The sequence below is a fragment of the Podarcis melisellensis genome, assembly GCF_964234715.1.
Source record: "Podarcis melisellensis genome assembly, chromosome: 14".
NCBI classification, from domain to species: Eukaryota; Metazoa; Chordata; class Lepidosauria; order Squamata; family Lacertidae; genus Podarcis; species Podarcis melisellensis.
In genome coordinates this window covers 46821823-46845928 of record NC_138546.1, presented here as the reverse complement: position 1 = coordinate 46845928, position 24106 = coordinate 46821823, and the positions used below count along the sequence as shown (strand labels likewise).

General features: G+C 47.1%; 1 protein-coding gene across 1 annotated transcript in view; it reads left to right on the top strand.

Annotated features, from left to right (window-relative positions):
* The first annotated feature begins 8517 nt into the window (after nucleotides 1-8517).
* Nucleotides 8518-24106, top strand: part of RFX7 (regulatory factor X7) — a 43115-nt gene continuing 27526 nt past the window's right edge. Inside the window, exon 1 of the mRNA XM_081887581.1 lies at nucleotides 8518-9557. Coding sequence (XP_081743707.1) covers nucleotides 9373-9557 — 185 coding nt within the window. The 5' untranslated portion in view covers nucleotides 8518-9372. The remainder of the gene's footprint in view (nucleotides 9558-24106) is intronic.

Sequence of the window (24106 nt, the reverse complement as noted above, 5' to 3'; positions counted from 1 at the left end):
CTCCAGGGCCGGCTGAACCTGGGCAAGGCCTAGTTGCTGAGGAAACTCAAGAGCAGGCACCAGGTGAAATCATTCAGGCCCCAGAGGTGCTGGAAGACTCAGTGGCTACAGGTGAGCCTCCTCCAGGACCCAGTAACCCTTCGGCCTCTCCTGATCTGCAGAGGCTTAGGGCAGAGAGGCGAAGGGAACTGGTGTCTCCCAGGAGGAGTGCTCGCCTTAAGGCCAAGAGAGGCGGGGCTTCTGGGGGCCGGGACCGCCCCCGGCCTTAGAAGAAGATAAAGGTCAGGCAGCCCGGTCTCAGGTTGCGGGAGCAACGTCGTTGTGAAGTATCTGCTTTACCCAGTCCTTGTTTGGCACTCCCAGTGTGCCTATTCCCCGCCTGGATTCCTGCTTCTGCCTTACCAGTGTTCCTGCTTCCCCGCCTGGATTCCTGCTTCTGCCTTACCAGTGTTCCTGCTTCCCCGCCTGGATTCCTGCTTCTGCCTTACCAGTGTTCCTGCTTCCCCACCTGGACTCCTGCTTCTGCCCTACCTCCGTTCCTGCTGACCTGCCCGGCTCCCTGTTGATCTTGGCCTACGGTAATAATACCTCATCCCCCCTGGGACCAGCACAGGTCTCCAAGGTCCTCACCCAACATCCTAAATATTACACCACACAGGTTTGACACTGCAAAGGGAGAAGGCAGCAAGCTTTTGGAAAACACAAAAGGATGCATCTCTAGGTTGAAGAAGTTCCATAACCTGGGGGCCACCACAGAGAAGGCCCTCTCATAATAAAGGATGGGTAGTGGGAAAGTTTATGGAAGAAGAAACTACAGTGCCCAGCATGGCCAACAGTCATGGGATGTCGGAAGTTGTAACCCAACAATATTTGGAGAGCACTTGGCTCCCACCCCTGCCGTACTGGTTAAACTGATATTGAAATAATATATGTTGGTAATGGAGATACAAGCAGCAAAATTAACTCATTCAGAGATACACCACCCCCTTTTGGAATTGCATTGCTCTGCCCCAGGCAGACTGCTAAACTACCGGTGCGGTTCATGCTCATACATTCCTAGGGCTGCTTCTGAAGTTATGCCTTCTGATCACAGAGGGCGGGGGTGAGGGCTGGGCCAAAGGGAAATGGGTTGTAGCCAGCCTTGCAGGACTAAAGAGTGAGACAAAGTTGGTGATCGTTCAGTATATTTTACTAACTCAACCAAATTGGTTTCATAGATTGTGCAGCTGTCAGTATGGAGTTGCTTTCTTGCGCAGGCATAAAAACAATAGTAGGCTAGGTTTCTCTCCTTGTCTGAGAGTGTGCACTTATCAAATGCACTTTTTAGTTCTCCTGGCTTGAGTTCAGAGCAGCTCTCTTCTCTGGTTGCCAAAGACAGAGGGAGGGGAACCCAAATTTAGCTTGGCCCTCGTTATCGGTGGGGTGGCTAAATTTATCCTTAGACTGGCTGCTCTGTCAAGCCAAATTCTCCTTGTCTAACCTGCTCTAAACTGTAGTGTGAGAAACTATACACACACTAATCCCCCCCCTTAATTCTTACTCAAGCAATGCAATACAAAATTGTTTGGGCTGAATAAGTTTTCAGTTCATAGGTCTGATGTTGTCAGAGGTTCCAATGCTTAGTATATATTTTAACGTGGCTCCCTTCCACTTCGTAATTGTGCTTTCCAGTGCAAACTAAAAGGTATGTAAAGGAATTTATTTGTATTTATTTATTTATTTACATAATTACTACCTGCTCTTCATTGTTCACACAAGACCAGAGCAAGGGAAAACACTGAAATACAATAAAGCGATTATTTCATTTAAATACAATTTAGTATAAAATCAAGCAGCATAATAACGGCATAACTACATCAGTCAACTGAGGGGCACTACTTTAACCAAATGCTTGGGTGAATATTTATCTTGTATTTACCTCCATTAGCACTGGTGCTGCTTGCATCTGAGAGGAGAGGGGGGCACTGTAGAATCAGGGTGCTGCCACTGCTGAGAGTGCCATTGCATTATATCTCAGAGAACTGTGGCACCATGAGGACACCCCCCCCCCATGACCTCAAAGTCAGGGCAGGTAAATAAGGGAGCCGGTGGTCTTTCAGGTATCTAGGTTCCAAGCCATGTAGGGCTTCTGCTGTCAAAGCTTGCACTTTAAATCTGGCTTGATAATGTATTGGCAGCCAGTACTGAGCTGTCAACACATGTCAGCTATATATATGGAATGTTTCTTAGTGAGAGCTGCCAGGCACCATTATTAATAAATGTGACCATTATTTACAACATTATTAACAACTTTAATTCTTGTAACCTGCCCTGGGGCCTTAGGGTAGAGTAGTAACAGCAACAGCTGTAATGGTTAAGTAAAAAGAAAAGAAAGGCTAAAAATTAAATGAAAAATAAGGGAGAGGATTTGCTGAATTAATAATTAGAAATTGGAATACAGAAAGGGGAGGTATGAGGAGGTCGGGGAAGTAAGTTATAAGAAAATAAGGGATTGAAACTATACTTGTTTTTGTTTGTGTTTGTTTGTATTGTTGTTTTGTTTTGTTTTGATATAATTTTTTGAAACTTTAATAAATATCTTTAAAAAAAAAAGAGTAGTAACAGCAACAACAGCTTTTAGACACCAAAGATATTCCTGTTCTTTACTGAGGGATCCTCAAATCTGAATTTTAGTAGGGTGGGAAAGGAATTGCACTTTTTTTGTTATTGCCCAATGAACATGTTTAGTCAGTTGATGTTCTGTTACTTTTTTGGTATATTTTAAAATGTACATCATACCTGCTTTTATAATTGTATGTCATTTTAAGACACTGTTGTAGTAAGTAATGAATAAATGCAATTAATAATAATACTGTTTCCCAGAACTGAGCTCTGCTTTGACCTTGAATAAGTGTCAACTGAGGAATTGGCTCTTCTGGATAGAAGGGACCTGCAAATAATTAGAAACACCAATTCTGCCACCCCACCCCAGTATCCAGAGCATTTTAGAGCTAGTTATCAGACCAAACTCTCACCAGCTTCCTTAAGAAATGCCTTTATTGAAGTGCGTTTCCAAGTGATGCCCACTGCAGTCTTGGATGGCCGCTACAACAACATCCCATACCAAAATAGACTTTGAATTTGTGGTCAGCCTCGGGTGGAAGACATCACTCATTATCTGTTAGCCTGCCCCTTATATAAAGACCTGATTGCTTTCTGAAACCTTTGCGCATACAAGCAAGCAGATACACCCTGGTAGAAATGATCTGGTTTCTTTGAGTGACAATAATAGCTTCATAACACAGAGTGGTTCTCTATGCACTGGCTGCAAGAGAAAAAAAATCATTATAAATTATTGTGGTGATTTGGAGGTTTAATTTGAAATCAAGAAGGATTTGAGTTTGTTGGTGTCTCTGATAACCCCTCTCTTACAGCATGGATGTTGGCTCAGATTATGGATCTGTATTGTTTTATTGGTACTGTTTGTCATGGTCTTCGGCTAAAACAATAAACTTATATGAAATTGAAAATCAATAATAATAGAGCCAGGGCAAAATAAAAAATTAAAAGACAATTTAAAAATAGCATCAAATACATTAAAAAGTTTCACACAGTGGTACCTCTGATTACGAACTTAATTCGTTCCAGAGGTCCTTTCTTAACCTGAAACCGTTCTTAACATGAGGTACCACTTTAGCTAATGGGGCCTCCCTCTGCCGCCGGCACACGATTTCTGTTCTCATCCTGAGGTAAAGTTCTTAACCCGAGGTACCACTTCCGGGTTAATGGAGTCTGTAACCCGAGGTGTTTGTAACCCGAGGTACCACTGTATTTTGGTAAGGTGAATCCCCCACCCCTCTCTAAATTTCACTGTCACCAGCAGTTAATGGGAAGCTGCCAACTGAGTAATGCCTAACAATCTGTAGTGTAGCACACAGGACACAAGGGACCAAGCCCTGGGACTTCCCCTGCAAAAGAAGGAGCAATGACATCACCTGCCAGAGTCGTACCAGGCCAACTGGCACATTTTCCTTTCTCTAGCAAGTGACTGAGGTGGTAATAAGGATTTCAAGTTTGCTTCTGAGTCCCAACAGCTGCTTTTCAGGCCTTATCCTTGGAGGCTGAAGGTTGCAATGACGAACTCTTGTACTTCAACACTCACCATAACACTATTGCTGAAAGCTAGCTGGAGTCTGCATTGGCAATTATAATAGATATTTATAGGATTATGTATTCTATAGTGATAATATACTACTACTACTACTACTAATTTATTTGTACCCCGCCCATCTGGCTGGGTTTCCTTAGCCACTCGGGGCGGCTTCCAACAGAACACTAAAATACAATAACCTATTAAACATTAAAAGCTTCCCTAAACATGGCTGCCTTCAGATGTCTTCTAAGAGTTTGGTACAGTGGTACCTCAGGTTACATACGTTTCAGGTTACATACGCAGGTTACACTCCGCTAACCCAGAAATAGTGCTTCAGGTTAAGAACTTTGCTTCAGGATAAGAACAGAAATCGGGCTCTGGCGGCGTGGCGGCAGCAGGAGGCCCCATTAGCTAAAGTGGTGCTTCAGGTTAAGAACAGTTTCAGGTTAAGAACGGACCTCTGGAACGAATTAAGTACTTAACCTGAGGTACCACTGTAGTTGTTTTTCTCTTTGACATCTGGTGGGAGGGTGTTCCATAGGGCGGGTGCCACTACCGAGAAGGCCCTCTGCCTGGTTCCCTGTAACTTGGCTTCTCGCAGTGAGGGAACCGCCAGAAGGCCCTCGGCGCTGGACCTCAGTGTCCGGGCAGAACGATGGAGGTGGAGATGCTCCTTCAGGTATACTGGGTCGAGGCCGTTTAGGGCTTTAAAGGTCAGCACCAACACTTTGAATTGTGCTCAGAAATGTACTGGGAGCCAGTGTAGGTCTTTCAAGACCGGTGTTATATAGTGATGTTTCCTCTTTGGCTTGAAAGACCTCTTTGGCTTCCAACAGAACACTAAAATACTAGGTCTTTCAAGACTGGTGTTATATAGTGATGTTTCCTCTTTGGCTTGCTGAATCCGTGCCATGGTGGAGAGCTCCCGTTGCTCTGTCCCAGCTTCTGCCAACCTCGCAGTTCGAAAGCAAACCAGCACAAGTAGATAAATAGGTACCGTTGCGGCAGGAAGGTAAACGGCATTTCCATGAGCTCTGATTTCTGTCACAGTGTTCTGTTACGCCAGAAGCAGTTTAGCCATGCTGGCCATATCACCCGGAAAGCTGTCTGTGGACAAAAGTGTACACACACACACACAGGTCACAGGGTGGTTTACAATACAAAAATACAGAAATACATAACATAGTAACAAACCAAAACAACCCCCCTAGTTTAAAAGGCCAAAAATTGCTTTATTAGCCAAAGGCCTGGGAGAAGAGGAATGTTTTTGTCTGGTGCCTAAATACATGTAATGAAGGCACCAGGCAAGCCTCCCTGGGGAGAGCATTTCACAAATGGGAAGCCACTGCAGAAAAGGCCTGTTCTCATGTTGCCACCCTTCAGACCTCTCATGGAGGAGGCACACAAACAAGGGCCTCAGATGATGATTGCAGAGTCTGGGTCAGTTCATTTGGGGAGAGGTGCTGTTTTTGGAAAAATAATTAAAATTGGAGAAGTAAAGGGAATGGTAATGACTTTTGCAAATATGAATTGTATAAAATGATTGAATTATTTAAAAATGTTATTATTTGGCATATATTGGTACATAAAATCATTGAATTATTTTTTAATATGTTTCTTTGGGGGCATTTATAGCCTTCCTAATAACTGAAGTTTGCGAGGTGGCTTAGAATACATTTTAAAATGCAATAAAGTAGGTAGGATTTTATTATGCAAGGGGCAAAGTTGTATGCAACACTCCCCACAGTCTCCTGGAGGATGTTGAGAGCAAGGAGTGCCTGAACTGCAGCTGGCAGTATTCAGCTGACCAAGGTAGGGCAGAAGACAGGGCTGCTAGTATTTATTCAAGGCATAACCAGCCCAGGGGCTTCGGCCTGCCAGTCATTACAAGGCCCAATGTGGTACTCTCCCTTCTTCCCAGGTGCCAAGGGGAGGCAGTGGTCGTAGGTGGGACAACACAACCACACGGCTACAGGAGATGTGGCAAGGATGCTTTCAAGGAGAGGGGCTATGCCCTGCCTGGGTATAAATGGTGTTAAGTGGGAGCCACCCCAGCACCCTTCAAAAGCTGCTGGACTCATCAGCCCCAGCAGATGTGGCCATTAATTTGAGAGGATGGGAATTCTGGTCCAGCAACATCTGGAGAGTACCATATCGGCTACCCCTCATGGTCATGAAAGAGAAAAAGCTTTTCAGAACAGTGCTCTTTCCCCAAGTCCCAAAGGAGCTGAGGAAGAACCATTCACCACAGGAAAGAGAAGCCAAATGTCCTGCATGACACCTGTGCTCTTCTCCTCCAACTTTGTGGCTGGGAAAGGTGTGTTCCTGAGACAGAAACCCAGTGCTAAGATGGCTTCTACCTCTCCCCCATTAAAAGAAGGAAGCCAGCCACCATTTATGCTCTCCTAAACTCATTTGGCTCCTGTCAACCTAGCAGTTCGAAAGCACGTCAAAGTGCAAGTAGATAAATAGGTACCGCTCTGGCAGGAAGATAAACGGCATTTCCGTGCGCTGCTCTGGTTCGCCAGAAGTGGCTTACTCATGCTGGCCACATGACCCGGAAGCTGTACGCCGGCCCCCTCGGCCAATAAAGAGAGATGAGCGCCACAACCCCAGAGTCGGCCACGACTGGACCTAATAGTCAGGGGTCCCTTTACCTTCAAACTCATTTGGAAGTGGGGAAAGGCATGTGCCTCAGGCACAAGCCAAGGGCCAAGATGGCTTTGTCTTCTCCACTCATGACTGAAGAACAAGCCAGGCTCAGTTCAAAGTGGCAGTCAGGTTCCTTTTCCCTTCCCCTGAGGAGAAGGCAGTTGGTCGTCCCGATTCCCCCCTGCCTCACTTCAGAAGGGGTCCATGAGGTGTCTTCTGTTTCCTGCCTTTTTACTCAGAACTAACACCACTGTGGTTCTTCCTGTCTTCTTTTCCCTTCAGCATCTCACAGAGTAGTGCTTTGGAGAGCACTCTGCCTCCCCTTTCCTCTTCAAGAGACACAGGGTCAGAGGGTGGCAGGAGCCAAACAGCAGGCCTGAGGCCTGGTTTGAGCAGAGGGCTGCTCCTCAGTAGCCTTTAGCCTGCCACCTTCTCCCTTCCCCATCTGAGGCACAAGCAGGAGTGAAGCTGCCCAGGCGCTGAAGCAAATGCCAGACACTAACAGTGTTAGGGTCATAACTTCCAGAGGACTGATGTGCTTCTTCCCCTCCTTGAATTGGCTCTTTATTGGAGCTTTAGCCTTCAAACACCTTCCCAGAAAGCATTGCTCTTCCCAAAAACTGGCCTTTCTCTCTGGAATCTGTTAGGGAGCAGGTTGGAAATGTGGATCCCAGAATTTTAGACCAACTACAGGCCAGACACAGGGCAAATACTGCCCAGTGCAAGAGAAGTTTTCTGCACACTTCTCTCCTCCAGCCCGCTGTTATAGGAGAGCCCACCAAGAGCAAGCCCAGAAGAAACTGTCACACCTTTGGTTCATCCGCCTGTGTTTCGCTACTATGCTGACTTACAGCTCTCCATGGTTTTGGTGAGCTGAGTGGCGATTTTAATCTTGCCCCCCTCCCATCCCAGTCAGACATTTTCATCACCAAGCTAGCTCTCCAAAAAGAGCCAGTTAAATGCTAATGGCACTATTAGAACCCAAGAGCTTCCCAAACTTGAACTTGGCTTCCAGCCTTTAGACGGTGTTCCTTCTTCACATAAGGCACAGTCAACCATTGGGACTTGCTGCCAAAGAGAGTTGATGATGGTTGTGGGCTAGATCAGTGCTACTCAAAGTGCTGGTCCACAGACCAGTGCCAGTCCGTGAGCCATAGGCTGCTGGTTCACAGTGACTCCTCTGCAGGCCAGCTTGGGTGGGATGCTTTAGGGGCCAAATATGGTACCGGTTCCTGGTACAATGGATATTTTTTTTGCCAGTCCACATCAGATAGCTTGACACATGGCTTCAAAAGGGCCTTTGACACATTCATGGAAGCCAAACATCACTTACAATTAGCTCTCAGCCATGGTCTCTAACTGCAACCTCCATGCTCAGAGACAGTATACCACGAATGGGGGTAAAAACCTTTGCTCAGGAATTCCTCACTGTCCTTCTGTTGTGGAGGAAAGATGGACACCACAGAGCCCTTTGGCCTCTGTCAGAAAGGCAAATCCTCAGGTGCCCAGTGGCTCTCCTGTGTCGTAATTCATGTGATCTCAGGTGGTGCGATCCACTGCAGTCTACTCAGAAGCAGCGTGGAATCCGAGGCTGCAATTCCCGACCCACATTCTCGCATACGCTGAACGCCACGGGGCACGTGCAGGAGCGCGACGCTGCTTCCAAGCCGCGTTCCCTCGCGCTCTGGAGTTCTGCAGGCAGAAGACGACGAGTAGAAGTCGAGGCACCTTACCTTGGCATCAAGTCCCGCTGCGTTCCGCTGGCCGGCTGCTCCTTGCCAAGAAGCGAGCCCTCAATGCGCGGGATTGAAGCCGCCTCCCTCGTGCCTTCCTCTTCGCCGGGGGCGGTTCCTCCGAGGCATGCCTAGGGATGCCAGCAGCCGGTCTCTCCTTCCGGGCAGCAGAGCAGCAGCAGCGACAGTGGCACCGGACCCTGGGAGGCAGCGAACACCTCCGAGAGCGGGGCGCTTGGGGGGCGCCCATCTCTCCGGGCCGAGCACCAGAGGAGGCGGGCAGGCGGCTGCGCCTTTTCTCCTCCTCCTGGGCCGAGCGCGCGCCCTACTTCGCTCGCTCCCTGCCTCTCCCGCGACAACAGGAGGGCGGTCGCGCCAACTGAGGCTGCGCGCACGGCAGGCTGTCCGGCCGGCCGACCGACCGACCAAGTCGGCAACGGCGGCAGCCACAGGAGGCTGCAAGGCGGAGAAGCCGAGCCCGGCGGAGGCGAGGTGCTGCTGCCTGCGCTGCGCGGCCGCGGGCTCCCCTTGGCCGGCCTTCCTTGTGCGCGCCTGGCCGCGATGCGCCTCCCTCCTCCTCCTCCTCCGGCGTAGCAACGGCAGCGGGAGGCTCCTCCTCCTTCGGCGGCGGCGGCGGCGGCTCCTGCTCGGGTATGCGCCCCTCCAGCCAGCAGCCGGGCCAGGCGGCTCCCGCGAGGGCTGCAGCGGTGGCTGCTGGTGGTGGTGCGGCGGCGGCGGCGGCGGCGGGGAAGGCCTAGCCAAGCGAGCCAGCCGCGCGCCCTCTCCGCCCGCCTCCCTTTTTCCGCCTCCGCCTCCTCCTCCGCCAGCCAGCCAGCCAGCCCCGACCCGGCAGTGATGGCAGACGAGCCGCAGCAGCACCAGCCACCTCCGACTCAGCAGCAGCAGCAGCAGCCGCCCCCCGAAGCCCCCGGCGGGGTCGCCCCGGTGGCGACGGCGGCCCCTTCGCTGCCGGCGCTGGTGCCCGGGCTGCAGGGGACCGAAGCCAGCGCGCTGCAGCACAAGATCAAGAACTCCATCTGGTGAGCAGCCCGGGGAAGGCTCCGGGCCCGGGGGTGGCTGGCTGGGTGCTCGGGAGGGAGCCGGCCGGGGGTTTACTCATGCATGCGCTGCATGTGCCCAGCCGCCCTGCCTGCTGCATATTGATAGGGCGCTCTGAGCCGCGACGGTGCCGGGTCGGGGTGCCTGGACGGGCCCCTCGCCTTCCAGATCGGGGTTTTGTTTTTGCAAGGGTTGCAGAGCCCCCGTTGCGCCGCCTCCCCTCCCATGCTGTCTTCTGGCTCCGATCCCGCAAGGTTCTTTCTGCGGCGGCAGAAGGAAGAAGGTGGCGGCGGCGGCGGCGGGGCGTGTGTGTGTGTGTGTGCCTGTGTGTCTGCAGGGTGGGGGAGGGGAAATGGAAAATGTGTTTACTCGGCTCTGCGGAGGGAGAGCGAGACAGACCCGGGCAGACAGAGCCAGACACGCTCGTATGGAGAAGGGGTCGGGCTGGGCGCGCAAGCCAGGGTGCACGTCTGCCTGCATGCTTCCTAGCTAGCTTGCTGGCGACCCAACACAAAGCTCGCCAGGCGCTGCTTTGCACGGGGCTGCTTCCCGATCCACGGTCGCGTCCAGTGCAGCCCGGGGCAGCAGGAGGCGAGAGACATGCCTTCTCCCCCCCCCTCCCGCCTCGCCCCGTCGTGTGCAAAGCAGCAGGTCGTTCCGTGAAGGGGCATCGCCTCGCCTGGCGGCTGGCTGGGCTCGCCCTCTCCTCCTCCGCCCAGCGCCCCCCCACCCCAAGGCGCGTTTGTCGGAGGAGGCGGGGGCGCCTCTGCCGCATGTTGACATGCATCTCTTTCTCCCTCCCCTCCTTGCTGCAAACACCAGAATGGGGTGACTTGCCTCTTGCTGAGCAGCAATAGCAGCAGCAGCAGCAGCCCCTCGCTTGTTTACAGCTGCCGCCGCCGCCGCAGCCCCCCTTTTTTGCAGCGTAGGGCGCCGTTTCCTCGGCACTGCTCCGGGTTTTCCGTCAGAATCAGACCTCCCCTTTGAGCAAGAGAGCTGGAGAAGATGTTCATTCAAAAAAGACTGCAATACGTTGTTCCTTGGGTACACTCCTAAAGCCAGGGACTGACTCGCTGTCTGCCATTGAGGATTTAGACACTACGCTGGCTTGCGAAGTGGGAGGCACCTGGGCTTTGCCTTCCATTCGAAGCCTTTTTCAGCCGAACCGACTTCTTTGCAAAAATAAAATTCCTGAAAACGAAGTGCCTTTCAGTGCTTGAAAAACACAGTATAAAGGCCTTTCACTTTCCCTGTGTGCACGATGTCCTTTGAAACCTTTAATGCATTTGCTCTTGTGGTTTAAAAATGACATTTTGGGTGTGTGTAGTGCTGATCTGAAATTGAGATCTACATGGTGTAAAATATATGGGGCAGATTGAATTGTCAGTGGAGGCAATACAGGTTGTGTGAAGGGATTGCATTTGAGATGGTGAATTGCACACAGGCTTTGGGGAACAGACTATTCAGTAGCCTTTAAAAATCTAGGCAAAGGAGGTGTCTGCCGACTCCAGTCTGCTGGCTGCCATTGTTTTGTTTACAGAATGCCATGAGTTAGAAGTTCTCGCCATCAGCATCCTGACTGTGTCTTAAATTGCTGCTGCTACTGAAGTGTTTGATTTACAGTATTATTATTATTTTTTAGACACCCACTTAAAATATTTTCCCATTCTCCTAGTGTTCAGAAATCAGCCTCTTGAATAGGGTGTTTACATCAGTGGTTTCAGGGGAGGTGTAACATCCAAGTTGGAAGACAAAATGGCTACTAAGTAAAACCTCTTCCCTTTTATATGAACTTGGGTGTATAGGCTTAGTTCAAGCACAACACCATAGCATTGTTTGTTTTAATTCCCAATAAAATTGGGGCTTCTAGGACATCATTTTTTTAAAAGACACATAGACAACCTGCCAAATGCTTTTGCATAGCCTTGGCTGCTTTAGCTAGGGATTGGCTTGTCAGCCTGATGGGAGTGAATGGAGGGTGCCCAGTGGCAGTGCCTGCTGGAATGGTGCTGTTACTGGGAGTGTGACCAGCCAGCGCAGCTTTTTTGCTTACCCTAAAGGTGATTCTGAATGCCGCGTCTGGGAAGGAAGCCCCGCCAGTTTGAATGAGCTTGTGTCTCAAGTGTTCAGGATTCTAGCTCTGGGCGCATGCTGCAGATAATAAGGATTAGTTTCCTTTTAACCCCATCTCCCCATTGGCTGCTCTTGGCCCCAGAGTCTGTGATCCTGTGTGTGCTTAGCAACAAGTGTGTCCCCTTGAACTCAGCCATTCAGGCTGCAAAAAAACATGTCTTGAAGCTGGGATTTATTTGTCTTTCACCTTTCCTCCACGCATCTTGGCGCCACACCTGCGAGGGCCCTGCCCTCTTATTTCTGCAACAACAGCCCTTTGGGGTGGGCTAGTAAGCTGAGAGAGAGTGGGCCAAGGTCACTCAGGGGACCACAAGTGAGCAGGAGGAACATGTGACCCCCCATTGAAGCTCTGTAGCCACTGGGCAAGTCTTTCACCATTTTCTCAGTCGTGTGGCTACAGGTGGGATGGGGATTCAAATTCATACACATGATTTTGGGAATAGAACTGGGAATTGGAATTTGGATTGTATAGATAGAGTAGCATCTTGTTGCATGTATCCTTGTGTCTGTGAAACAGCAGCTCAGAAGCATCTTGTGCAGTGCTCCCAGGAGATGGTGCCATGGTGTGTACTCTGGGCTGGTTTTCATTGCTGTTGCTTTGTAGTGGACTGCTAGTAAACAGTCTTCAGCTTGAATGGCTTCTCTCACTCTTTGCCGGAGTCCATGTGCTCAACCAGGGATTTTGCAGAGCATAGCTCAGACTTGCAGTTCCATTACACGCTGGAATAGTGCACCGATCTAATGCCCTGAGGTTTGGGGTAGGGTGGGCTAAAAATCCCATAAATAAGTAAGAAAAATTGCTGTGTATGGAAGGTGGCAAATGGTCTGTGTTCTCCATTAACCAATAAAGCTTAAAATGAAACCTTGTCTTTCTGGCTGGGATTACTGAAAAGAGCATCTGAAAATCTGTATGCTAACTCCTGAAACGTAAGTCGGATTTAATGTGACTGACTTCGACTGCAGTCCAAAGCACACTTACTAGGAAGTAAGCCTCATTGAATTTAGTGGGACTTAGTTCCAAATAAATTATATTATTATTATTGCTACTTATTTAATTCATAAATCACTTCTATGAGGCATGGAGCAATTTATAACACAGCATTTTGTGTGTGTATGATACCTGCTACATATAGTAAAACTTAAAATAATTGCATAGATGAAAACAGTTTAAAAATTTATATTAAAATAGTTTTAAAGAACCACGCATACATAAAATCAATTAAAATCCAATACAGGTACCAATTGAGATTAAGACCTCCATTTGAAAGGCTTGTTGAAATTCTAAATAAACATACATAGGATTTCACTGTTAGTGGGGCCAACGGTTGAGAAGGCGGTTTCTGCACAAGCTGTAGAGGGGGCAGATGGGGCTTGCCAACCTGGGAAGGTAGCCCATCTAGGAGAAGGAAAACTTTGATCTTAAACCTCCACAACCTGAGGGGTACCTTTGCGTGAAGAAAAGGCTAAGGAGTAAACCCTACACAAAACTGGAGTGGGGTCCCTAAGATGGTTGGATGGCGCCTTATACCCCTCCTTCGGGCAACAGCAGCCAAGCTGGTGCCAAACGTCTTGCCGTGCTTCCCTTTGAGCCACATCAGCGAGGTCGAGAGGAGGGTCTTGTTCTCTGGGTAGTCCGGGACCTCCAGATACACTGGCCAGGCTTGCACCCTAGGGAGGTCACATTGGTGCTACTGACTTCACTCTTGGACGCACACTCCATTGTCAACAAGTACAGGTGGCAACCATATTAGACACATCCAATTGACATGTCATCGCTGACACACAGATCTTTTTGAACCCAAAAGAAGGCAGAATGGGGGAGGGGCAGAATGGGATGTAACAGGGTGGGGGCACCTATATACACTTTGCCGGTGTGTGTGGCGGCCGGGAACAGAACCCCTGTGTGAAAGGATCACTGCCTGTGCCTAAAAGTGCAGTACACCTCCAGGTGAGCACTAGGGGAGGGACCCAAGTTCAAATCCCACACAGCCACAAAGTTTCTAGTTCAATCACTGTCTCTTGGCCTAAACTACCTCAGAGGGGAAATTGGGTTGGGGGGGGGAATGAAGATGGGTAGAGCCTTTTACGTTTTCCTGGAGGAAAGGTGAGGTTACGAAAAAATAAAAAAAATAAAAATATTATATATCAGTAAAATGTTATACATAAGTTTGCTTCAATGAATTATTAGAATTGTCACTCTTAAAATAGCTTTTTAATGACAATTCATTTGCCTTTTAGTGGTTTGTAATTAAAAACAATACCTCAGTATAGGTGCTATTTTAAGATAATTGAAGTACCTTACAAAATTGAAAGAAGAGCTTCTGTATGGTGATAGAAGGATAGCTCACCTTTTAATCTCTCTATTGCTGTGGGCACACTAGTGCCAAAATGTGCCTCCCCTTTAATTTGCTTTCCCAACAGCTAAAAGTTTACCTCACTAATTCCCCCTCTGCCACCGATTGATCAAATAATCCTGTAGTTGATTACTAATTAAACCTGTTCTCCCCATTGTCACTTTTAAAGGGTACAGCGATATATAGCAGTTACTAAAATGGAAGACTTGGAGATGATAACAAGTCTATAAGGACCACAGTGCATTTGGTCGGTTGCGGTCTTGGCCAGCAATATTGTTTCTTGCTTTAGCCACAACAGAATTTATTCTGGAAATTAAAATGAGTTTGACAGGCGATATTTGTTATATTATGAGGCACTTGTATAACCGGTTCTCTAGGCGCACGGCAAAGGGCCTCTGCAGATGACCTTGGGGTAGGCTTTCCCAACCTGGTGCCCTCCAGATGCTTTTCCACTACAATGCCCATCACCCTCAACACCATCCTGCAGATGCTGGCCTGATGGGAGTTATAGTCTGACACATAAGGACTGAACCAAGCTGACAAAAGTTGCCTCAAGGTATGAACGGGTACAAATGAGAGAAGGCAGTCTGTTAGGCACTGAGGTTCCAAGCCCTGTCCCTTTATGTGAAAACCAGCACGTTGAATTGGGCTCAGGAGTGAATCAGAGGCCAGATTACTTGCTCAAAGCAGCTCACAACTAAACTTTTTAAAAACTACAGATTGTGTCTGTCCCATGTGTCTACCTTGGCCCTAGGATCACATTCAGAGGTCTTTTCTCCAAGTGCCCTGCCAAATTAGTTGTGGTGGTGACTTCTTGGTGTTGGTGCCCCAGTTGTGGAATGCCTTACAGTCTTCCTGGTGTGAGCTGAAGACATAATTATTTACAGAGTTTCCATAATTTCTTCTTCTTCTTGTGGGCGGGGGGAGTGTTTTTTAGATCTGCATTGTTGTTATCATCTGTTATCTGGCTTCTGCGGTTGGTACTATATTTTAGGTTTAACATTTTATGGCCTTTGTCAGCCTGGTGCCCTCCAGATGTTTTAGATTGTAATTCCCATCAGCCCTGGCAGATGTTCTGGAGTACAACTCTCATTGTCCCATCATCATAATGCAGCCATGCTGACCAACGTTGATGGGAGTTGTGGTCTGACACGTGTGAAAAGCACCCAAGGTTCAAAATTTCCCAGGCTCTTTTTGTAACTGGTGTGGGTCCAATTGCGACCAAGTGGAGATCTCTGGATGCTAGGCTGGTGACTGGCTTCTCCATCTGACTGGCCCCTCCAGCTTTCTTAGGCAGGTAAGCAGGTTTTGGTGACGGCAGCTTCGGTTTAAGGAGCCATTTGGCACGTAGCTTATACTGTATATCTGAGTTTCTAACACTTTGGGGTTACACTCCCTCTGAAGGAGCAGATACATAACTTTGGGAGTGCTTCTAGATCCTTTGTGGCTCAGGTGGCCTCAGTGGCACAGACTGCCTTCCATCGGCTTTGGTTGGTGGGCGAGCTGCACCCCTATCTGGCATGGATAGCTTAATTTATGTTGCCTATGCTCTGGTAACCTCTAGATTAGATTTCTGCAACATATTATATGTAGGGCTGCTTCTGAAGATGGTTTGGAAACTTCAGCTGGTGCAGAATTAAGTGGTCGGGGGCAAGATGGTTTGAGCATATTACAGTGGTACCTCGGGTTAAGTACTTAATTCGTTCTGGAGGTCCGTTCTTAACCTGAAACTGTTCTTGACCTGAAGCACCACTTTAGCTAATGGGGCCTCCTCCTGCTGCTCTGCTGCTGGAGCACGATTTCTGTTCTCATCCTGAAGCAAAGTTCTTAACCCGAGGTACTATTTCTGGCTTAGCGGAGTCTGTAACCTGAAGCATATGTAACCCGAGGTACCACTGTACACTGATCTTGGCCCTACGGCACTGGCTGCCAATTAGTTTTCAAGCCCAATTGAAAGTGCTGGTTTTGACCTATACAGTGGTGCCTCTGGTTACGGATGCTTCAGGTTACGAACGCTTGAGGTTACGAACTCTGCTAACCTGGAAGTAGCTGCTTCTGGTTGCAAACTTTGCCCCAGGGTGCGAATAGAAATCGTGCGTCTTTGGTGGCCCCATTAGCAAAAGCACGCCTCAGGATAAGAACGGTTTCAGCTTAAGAACTGACCTTCGGAACGAATTAAGTTCGTAACCAGAGGTACCACTTTACAGCCTTAATTGGCTCAGGACTCCAGTACCTCAAGGACCACCTCTCCCCATATGAACCAACCTGGACCCTGTGATGTTCATCTGAGGCCATTCTTTGTGTGCCACCTCCACAAGAGGTCGCTTTTTCTGCGCTGGCTCCCTGTTTGTGGAATGCTTTCCCTAGGGATGCTCACCTGGCACCTTCATTACATAACTTTAGGCACCAGGCAAAAACGTTTCTCTATAACCAGGCCACAGGCTGATCAGCATTCCATGGCCTTTAAAATGTGTTTGGGGGGAGGGTTACAGATTTGTTTTTGTTTTATTATGTCTTTTGTGTTCTCATTTTGTATTTTTCTGTTGTGAACTTTCTGTTGTGATCTTTGGATGAAGGATGTATGCAAATTAAATAAATAAATAAAATTAATAAATCTTAAATGGGTTGCAGCCGTAACAATTGACTCTTTTCTTGCAGCTGATTAAGTATTGTGTAAAAATTAAAATGATTTGGTATCTTCTAATCCTGTCAGGATTATTCTTTTCTGCCCATCTGAAATGGATATGATGAAATGGTGTCTGTTCTGTTGTCCAGGCGTATGTGTGTTTATATATACAATAATCAAAATGCAACACAGGCATCAGTGAGCTACATACCGATGCTGTTTTTGTTTTGTTTTTCTGGCCATGAACTGGTTTTTTCCTCTTACAGTACTGATGAAAAGGCCCAAGCTGATCTCTGAGCTCTTTATTTCCCCTTTTCTCCTTCATGGATTACAAGTCTAGACAAAAAGACCAGGCCTGAGCAGCAGCACCCAGACAACCCTGATTAGTGTCACTTAGGGCAGGGTTGCAAATTGCCCCAGCCTTTGCTGCACTTTGGGGATTTAATCTCTGTGTTTCTGTTTTTATTTTAGATTCATTAAAGCTTTTATGCTAATCGCTTTTGTGTCCAGACACTTAAACATCAAAAGGGAGATAGATCTTTGTTCAGCTCAACTGCTTGTGAATATGGGATTTTGGTTAATTTAGGGCGGATTGAAAAGAAAAGAAGGTAAAAATAAAAAATTAGGGCGGAGTGAGCATTGTATGGCCCACTGTGTGTTTGTGGAGGGTGCATTTGACAAAGAGGCTGTCGACAGACATCTCTGATGCTCCAGACTTTTGAGAGTCAGTCTGCAGTTTCACTAAGGCTGCTAAAGTGTGTTCCACTTGTGAGTGCTATTGCTGGCGGGCTTGCCCTGTTAGGGCATCTGGTTGGTCAACCTGGTGCCCTGCAGATGTGTTGCACTACAGCCCCTATCAGCCACAGTCAACATAGCAGTGCTCTCAGCCCCGGTAACGTGCGGTCATGCTGGCTGGGACTTACAGAAGCAGTAGTCCCAAACATCTGCTGAGTGCCAGGCCAGGTTCAGGGAAGGTTGGTGCAACAACTTTCCCACAGTTGCCAATAATGCAACCCCTGCGACTATCTGCCAAGCAGTGCCTCACACATTCACATTACATGTTGGTGTGTGAGAGTGAAACCCTGTCCCCCGTTTTGAAGGAGACAGTCTCATTCTTGGTGCCACTTACCACCATTCTTCCATGAGAAAGTCACAGAAATGTGGCCAAGGCCTTTCTCTTCAAGTAAGCTGGAGACAGGTGTTTTGGGTGCTACCCAGGGCTAGAAGTCAACTGGGAGCCACCATGTGACTACTTCAGAAAGGGGTAGATGTGCTCTTGTCTCTCTGCATGCTTCTGTATCCTGAACCAGGCAGAGCTTCTAAATGTTCTTTAGAGCAGTGTTTTTCAACCACTGTTCCGCGGCACACTAGTGTGCCGCAAGATGTTGCCTAGTGTGCCATGGGAAAAATTGAAAAATTCGAAAGATTTAAAAATAAAGTATTTTATAATTTTTCATATTTCTGTTTACTTACTATTTCATAATAAAGTAATTATAAAATACTTTCTTTGTGTTTATTTGATTCATATTCAAGAGAATTACTTTATATATAGTCAATATAGGCACAGAGTTAAATTTTTTAACATTTTCTAATGGTGGTGTGCCTCGTGATTTTTTTCATGAAACAAGTGTGCCTTTGCCCAAAAAGATCGAAAAACACTGCTTTAGAGCAACCACGCATATATTGGGCTGCCTAGACGATAATCCTGATCAATCAGGGTCCTGTCAGAAGTTAGTGAAGTTGTTGTAGTTTGGCTCAGCTTTGGTACAGCTTGAATGGCATCCTCACTAGCCCCTTTTGACATGACCCTCACTGCAAGACAAAGAAATCAAAAATCCCAACCCTGTTTCTGCCAAAGGCTTTAATGCCAAATCATAGTGGTACATAGGCAGGCAAAAGGTTACAGGGTGCAACAGCAGCTACATGGGACGTACATAAACAAAATGCCAGCTAAGACGTTGATCCAACAAGCAGCTTGCACATATTCCCAAAGTTCTTTGCCTTCCACACTATCTGATGTGCCGTTCTGATGTCGTATTGTTGTGTGTAGAATTTTGGTCTCCAAGAACAGCAGCTTTCATTGAAGAGGACCCCATGCATAAACACAATCCCAGTTTTTTATCCAGTTTTTGAGGCCATTTGGCTATCCCAAAGAAAGGGTTGCAAAGGTCATAGTTCCTCAACAAATCAGAGTAGGTCAAGTGCCCAACCTACCTTGTAATTAAAGCACCTTCAACAGAACTTACGCTATCAAGGCAATGGATTGCAAGTGCCATTAAGGATGCAGACTAGTGTTTTCCCCCAGCAGATGTACCAATAAGGATAATGCTAGAAATGTAAAGAACACAGTGATGCTGGCATGGCCCAGCCCCTGTTCATTTCAGTAGAACTTGGCCAGGTGGATTTGCTGGTGGATTTGATTTTTACCCATTTTAATTAGTGTGTGTGTTGAGGTGTTTTTGTTCCCCAGTCCCCTGCTTTGGGCAACTAAATGTCTTACAAGACAGTTGTCCACTTTGCTGTCTTTTGAGAACTTCCAGTGGAGCTTGTCATTCTTTGTATTTTCCTTTCACCCAAATTGCTTAAAGACAGTGTTTGAAATTAGCCAGGTACCAGGCACAATTTGTGCCTGACTATTGCCGCTGTGGGTTAAACCACAGAGCCTAGGACTTGCCAATCAGAAGGTCGGCGGTTCAAATCCTCGCGACGGGGTGAGCTCCCATTGCTCGGTCTCTGTTCCTGCCAACCTAGCAGTTCGAAAGCATGTCAAAGTGCAAGTAGGTAAATAGGTACCGCTCCGGCGGGAAGGTAAACGGCATTTCTGTGCGCTGCTCTCGTTCGCCAGAAGTGGCTTAGTCATGCTGGCCACATGACTGTACGCCATGTACAGTCCGAGGGATCTGTACGCCGGCTCCCTCGGCCAATAAAGCAAGATGAGCGCCGCAACCCCAGAGTTGGTCTTGACTGGACCTAATGGTCAGGGCTCCCTTTACCTTTACCTATTGGCCGCTTGCGACCAAGTGAAGATGTCTGGGTGCCAGGATGGCACTTGACATCTCCATCTGGAGGTGCATGTCTGTGGATCTTGACTGTTTTCACACACTAATACCACATTTTGTAGAATTCTATCAGTTATATTTTATTTGCACAGTCAGGATGAATTTCAGGAACCAACATGCTTTTTTTCTGTTCAGCCTCAGCAGGAGCAGTGAATAACATTATAGTTAATTGTTGTAGCCTGTCTTCATTCACCCCACCCCACTGCCCTGCTCACATTTGTGAAGAATATTCTTAACGTTATGAAAGACCCATGTCACGGTTAAGGAAAAAAAGGAATAGGCCAATATGTATGTGGACTATCCTTGGATAAATTAACCTAGCTCAAGGTTGTCATCTGAACTAGCCAGATGTTTAACTGATAATCACAGTCAGTCCATCATTTGAAAAATAAGACGACATTCCATTTTGGCAACTGAAACTGTGGTTTAAGGAGCCATTTGGCACCTGGCTTGAGTTTCTAGAGTTTCTAACGCCACTTTAAAAAAATCACTTTCATGCAAAGATGGCATGATCTGCTGCCTCCTGCAGCCAGAGCACTTTAACAGTCTCATTTCTGATAGTTTCACCCACCATTGTTCATCAGTGAACTACTAGGTACCTGTGGGTGTTGGTGTCTGTGGGGAGAGAGAGAGAGACTGGGGGGGGGGGGAGAGAGAGAGAGAGAGAGAGAGAGAGAGAGAGAGAGAGAGAGAGGGAGAGAGAGAATATCTGACTGTATATATGTGTATTGTCTCCTATTGCCTCCTCTAACACATCAACACACACAGGTTGCTTTTGATAGCAAATTTGGGCGTAGATGATGTATTTGTGCCTTAGGGATACATAAGGAACTGGGTGTGCCCGTCCTCCAGGTGGTGAGTTAGCCAGAAAATATTTGGAGGGTAGAGGAAGCCAACCTCACTTTCCAAGCGACTTCCAGCTGGTATCATGCACAACTGGAAACCGTGTGGTGCCTACAACAATAAATCCTGGTTTTAAAGAAATAAAACAGTTGCTGGATCTGCCGATCCTTTCAGACATTCACTGAAGTCAGTGGACTGAGCCAGGAGGCAGGATTGCAAAAAAAGCTTTGTGTGTGGTTATCTGTCATTTAACTTTTGTTGTTAATCCCTTCCGCCTTGCTTGAGCAATGGTAGTCACATTTGTATGGGGGCTGGGGGGGTTGGGTTTGCTTCAGCTCAGGATAAATGTTTGTTGCAGAGGGAGACAAGGCACCTAAACAACAACAACAGCATTTTAAAATGTTTCATGGAGTCTCGGGCATAATTGCAGGAGGAGGAGGTAGCCATAGTTATAATTTATTTTAATTCATTTATACCCAATTTTTCCTCTGAGTTCAAGGTTGTATACATGCAGGTCCTGCACTTATCCGAACATGAGGATTTAGCACCTAAACTTCACTATACACACCACATATTCTGAACAGAGAGCATTTTTTTTAACTTCCTTGTTTGCCTTCTGTTGGTTGGCAGAGGAAAGGAGGGAGAATGATCCGACAAATCAGAGCAGTTTTCCTGTTTTTTATTTTGGCTTTTGGGGGTCAAAATCATCTTGTTATGCGAACGCTCGGCTCATGAACGATTTTCATTGTCTTCAGTCAGCGGGACCTCCATGTGCAGCAACCGCTGATTTGCGTGCCCCCCCCCCCACATGTTGGCAGAGGATGTGTAAGCAAACCCCGTTCTGTCCCCTTTTCTGGCCACTTCTTGGTTGCAGCAATGTGCACTTGCATTGAACAAGTGTAAAATAGCCATTGCCTGTATATGGTTCTAAACCCCCACCCCCCATTTTATTCTCACAACAACTCTGGGACACTGAGAGAAGGCAATCTGATTCAAAAAAATGCTGCCCCTGAAATATTCTATGGCAGTGTCCCATTAAAGGGCATTTTCACCATCAATTACATGCTTCAGACACCTTTTGAAGAGGCAAATTTCCCCCCTAGCCTTTACCTGATCTGTAAGCTGGACCCTGGGGTGTTTGTTGTTGTATATTACAGAGTTTTATTGGAGTTCTGTATTGTTACTGCTGCTCTGATTGTTTGTACTGATTTTGTTATATATCTATAACATACTGTTTAAGCTTTTGTTGGAGGTTTTTATATAACGCAGTTTAGAAATTGTCTTTTATATATTTATTATATTGTCATGTTCTCGAAGTAAAAGTTGACAAAGTCGAGTTCCTGATGAATTTTTGAAATATAAATCCTTTAGTTTTTATTTGAGCAGAAACCACAAGCACCGTCCTAATGTCGGGGTGTAGCATCTTGCAGTGCTGGCCCTCTGCAGCGCAATGCATGTTTTCTTGGGAGTAAGCCCCATTGAACTTGGCAGAACATACTTGTGAGTAAATGTACACCTTAGCTAAGCACATACTTAGAAATGCTATCTGTATCGAACAACAAGGAAGGTTACATTCAGATGTAAATAGTACTTTATTCAAAAATTTTACACAGAATAAGAATACACTCATCTTTCTTGTGGAAAAACCTTGGAAGTGTGAACAATTTTGTACTGCACTTTTTCCTTTAGAGCAGGGGTCAGCAAACGTTTTCAGTAGGGGGCCGGTCCACTGTCCCTCAGACCTTGTGGGAGGCCGGACCATATTTTTTTGGGGGGGAGTGAACGAATTCCTATGCCCCACAAATAACCCAGACATGCATTTTAAATAAAAGGGCACATTCTACTCATGTAAAAACACGCTGATTCCCAGACCGTCAGCGGGCCAGATTGAGAAGGCAATTGGGCTGCATCTGGCCCCCGGCCTTAGTTTGCCTACGCATGCTTTAGAGTACTTGCAGGCCACTCCATTACAAAGTTTTCAGGGCAGTTCACCACAGATCCATGGGCGTAGCCAGGATTTTTGTTAGGGCGCAGGCTTCATGTGGGGGGGGGGCAGAACCTCAGTTAGTTAAGTATATTTCTTGATTTAGGGGAGGCAGCTGCCCCCCCCGCCACCCCTTGGTCATAATATTATGAACTAGCAGTAAATGTGGATATTTTGTCAAGTTTTAATGACAGGCTCATTCGTACAGTATCATCATCATTATCATTGTGCATGATACTAAGAACCAAATGTCTTGGAGATCATAACTTCGGATTGTAAGCCAGCCCCAGCCCCCCGCCCAAAAAAAATGGTGCTTTCCAGATTTTTTTGGACTAGTCTCCCTTTAGCTTCAGCGTCCTATGTCATTGCTGGCTGGGGCTGATGGGAGTTGCAGTCCATAATATCTGAAGAGCACTAGGCGAACTAAGGCTGAAGGCAAACTTTCGAACTGATGCTCAGCTTCACAGACTTAAAAAAACTGAAGATTTGTATGAGTTGAAACCCTTTTTTCAACTCTTCCTACATGCCAGTTTGCTGCTTCTGTGGCCCTATTTGCACACCACCAGAAACCCAGGGCCTGGTGTGATGTGGACGAGCATAAATAAGTCTGTGGTTCACTCCTTTCCCACTCCTTCAGCGTGGCTGTGATAAGTCTAGAGAAGCTTTCACTTGTTTTGCTTGTTTGCAGTTTGCTGCTTTGTTAGAATGGACACATTTTGGGTAATATTATTATTTATTCACTTGATTTGTTACCTGCCCTTCACCACAAGGACCTAGGGTGAGTAACAGCAGTATAAAAGCAGGTTATATATATTTTTGTAGCAGTATACAGCTATTAAGACAAGTAAAACCAAGCTGTTCCAACAGAACAGTGTAGGTTCACTCAAAGAGGTGTGTCCCACAAATAACAACAAAACGCTTACCTGTCAAAGGCCATGGCGCAGAGGTCTGTCTTCAGCATATGCCAAAAGCTATGCAATGAAGATGCTCAGATGCACCTCTGTGTGGAGCGAGAGCCACAATCTAAGGGCTGCCACATAGAATGTCTCTTCCTGGCTACCATTCCTTACACTTCTGAAGGTGATGAAACTACCAAAAGAGCCCCACAGCCCCTCTGCTCTTCACACCAAAGAGGTTCTGTAGGGATGGAGAAGGTCTTTCAGATATTTGGGGCCTAAGTCATTCAGGCTTTTAAGCACCTGTTGTTGTTGGGTTGTGTTTTTTTAAAAAAAGGTTTTTTAAATGAGACACTTGAAACCAGTTTTATTGTGTTGGACAAAATGACAAGCTGCTGTCCATCTGAACTGGAAGCAAAAGCTTGCCCTTGTGGCTGTGGCAAAGAGGAGCCTGATGCTCACCTAGGCTTGCTCCTGTCGTGCTAGGCTGTGATTTCGCATTGATGTCTGAACAGGACTTCCGTGTGTACCTCCAAACAGTAGCATGAAGCCGAAGGTGGTGGTGGGGTTTGAGAATCAAGATACAGGCAGAGGAGCAGAGGTGGGAGTAGTGATGGAGGAACTGGTGCTCCCTG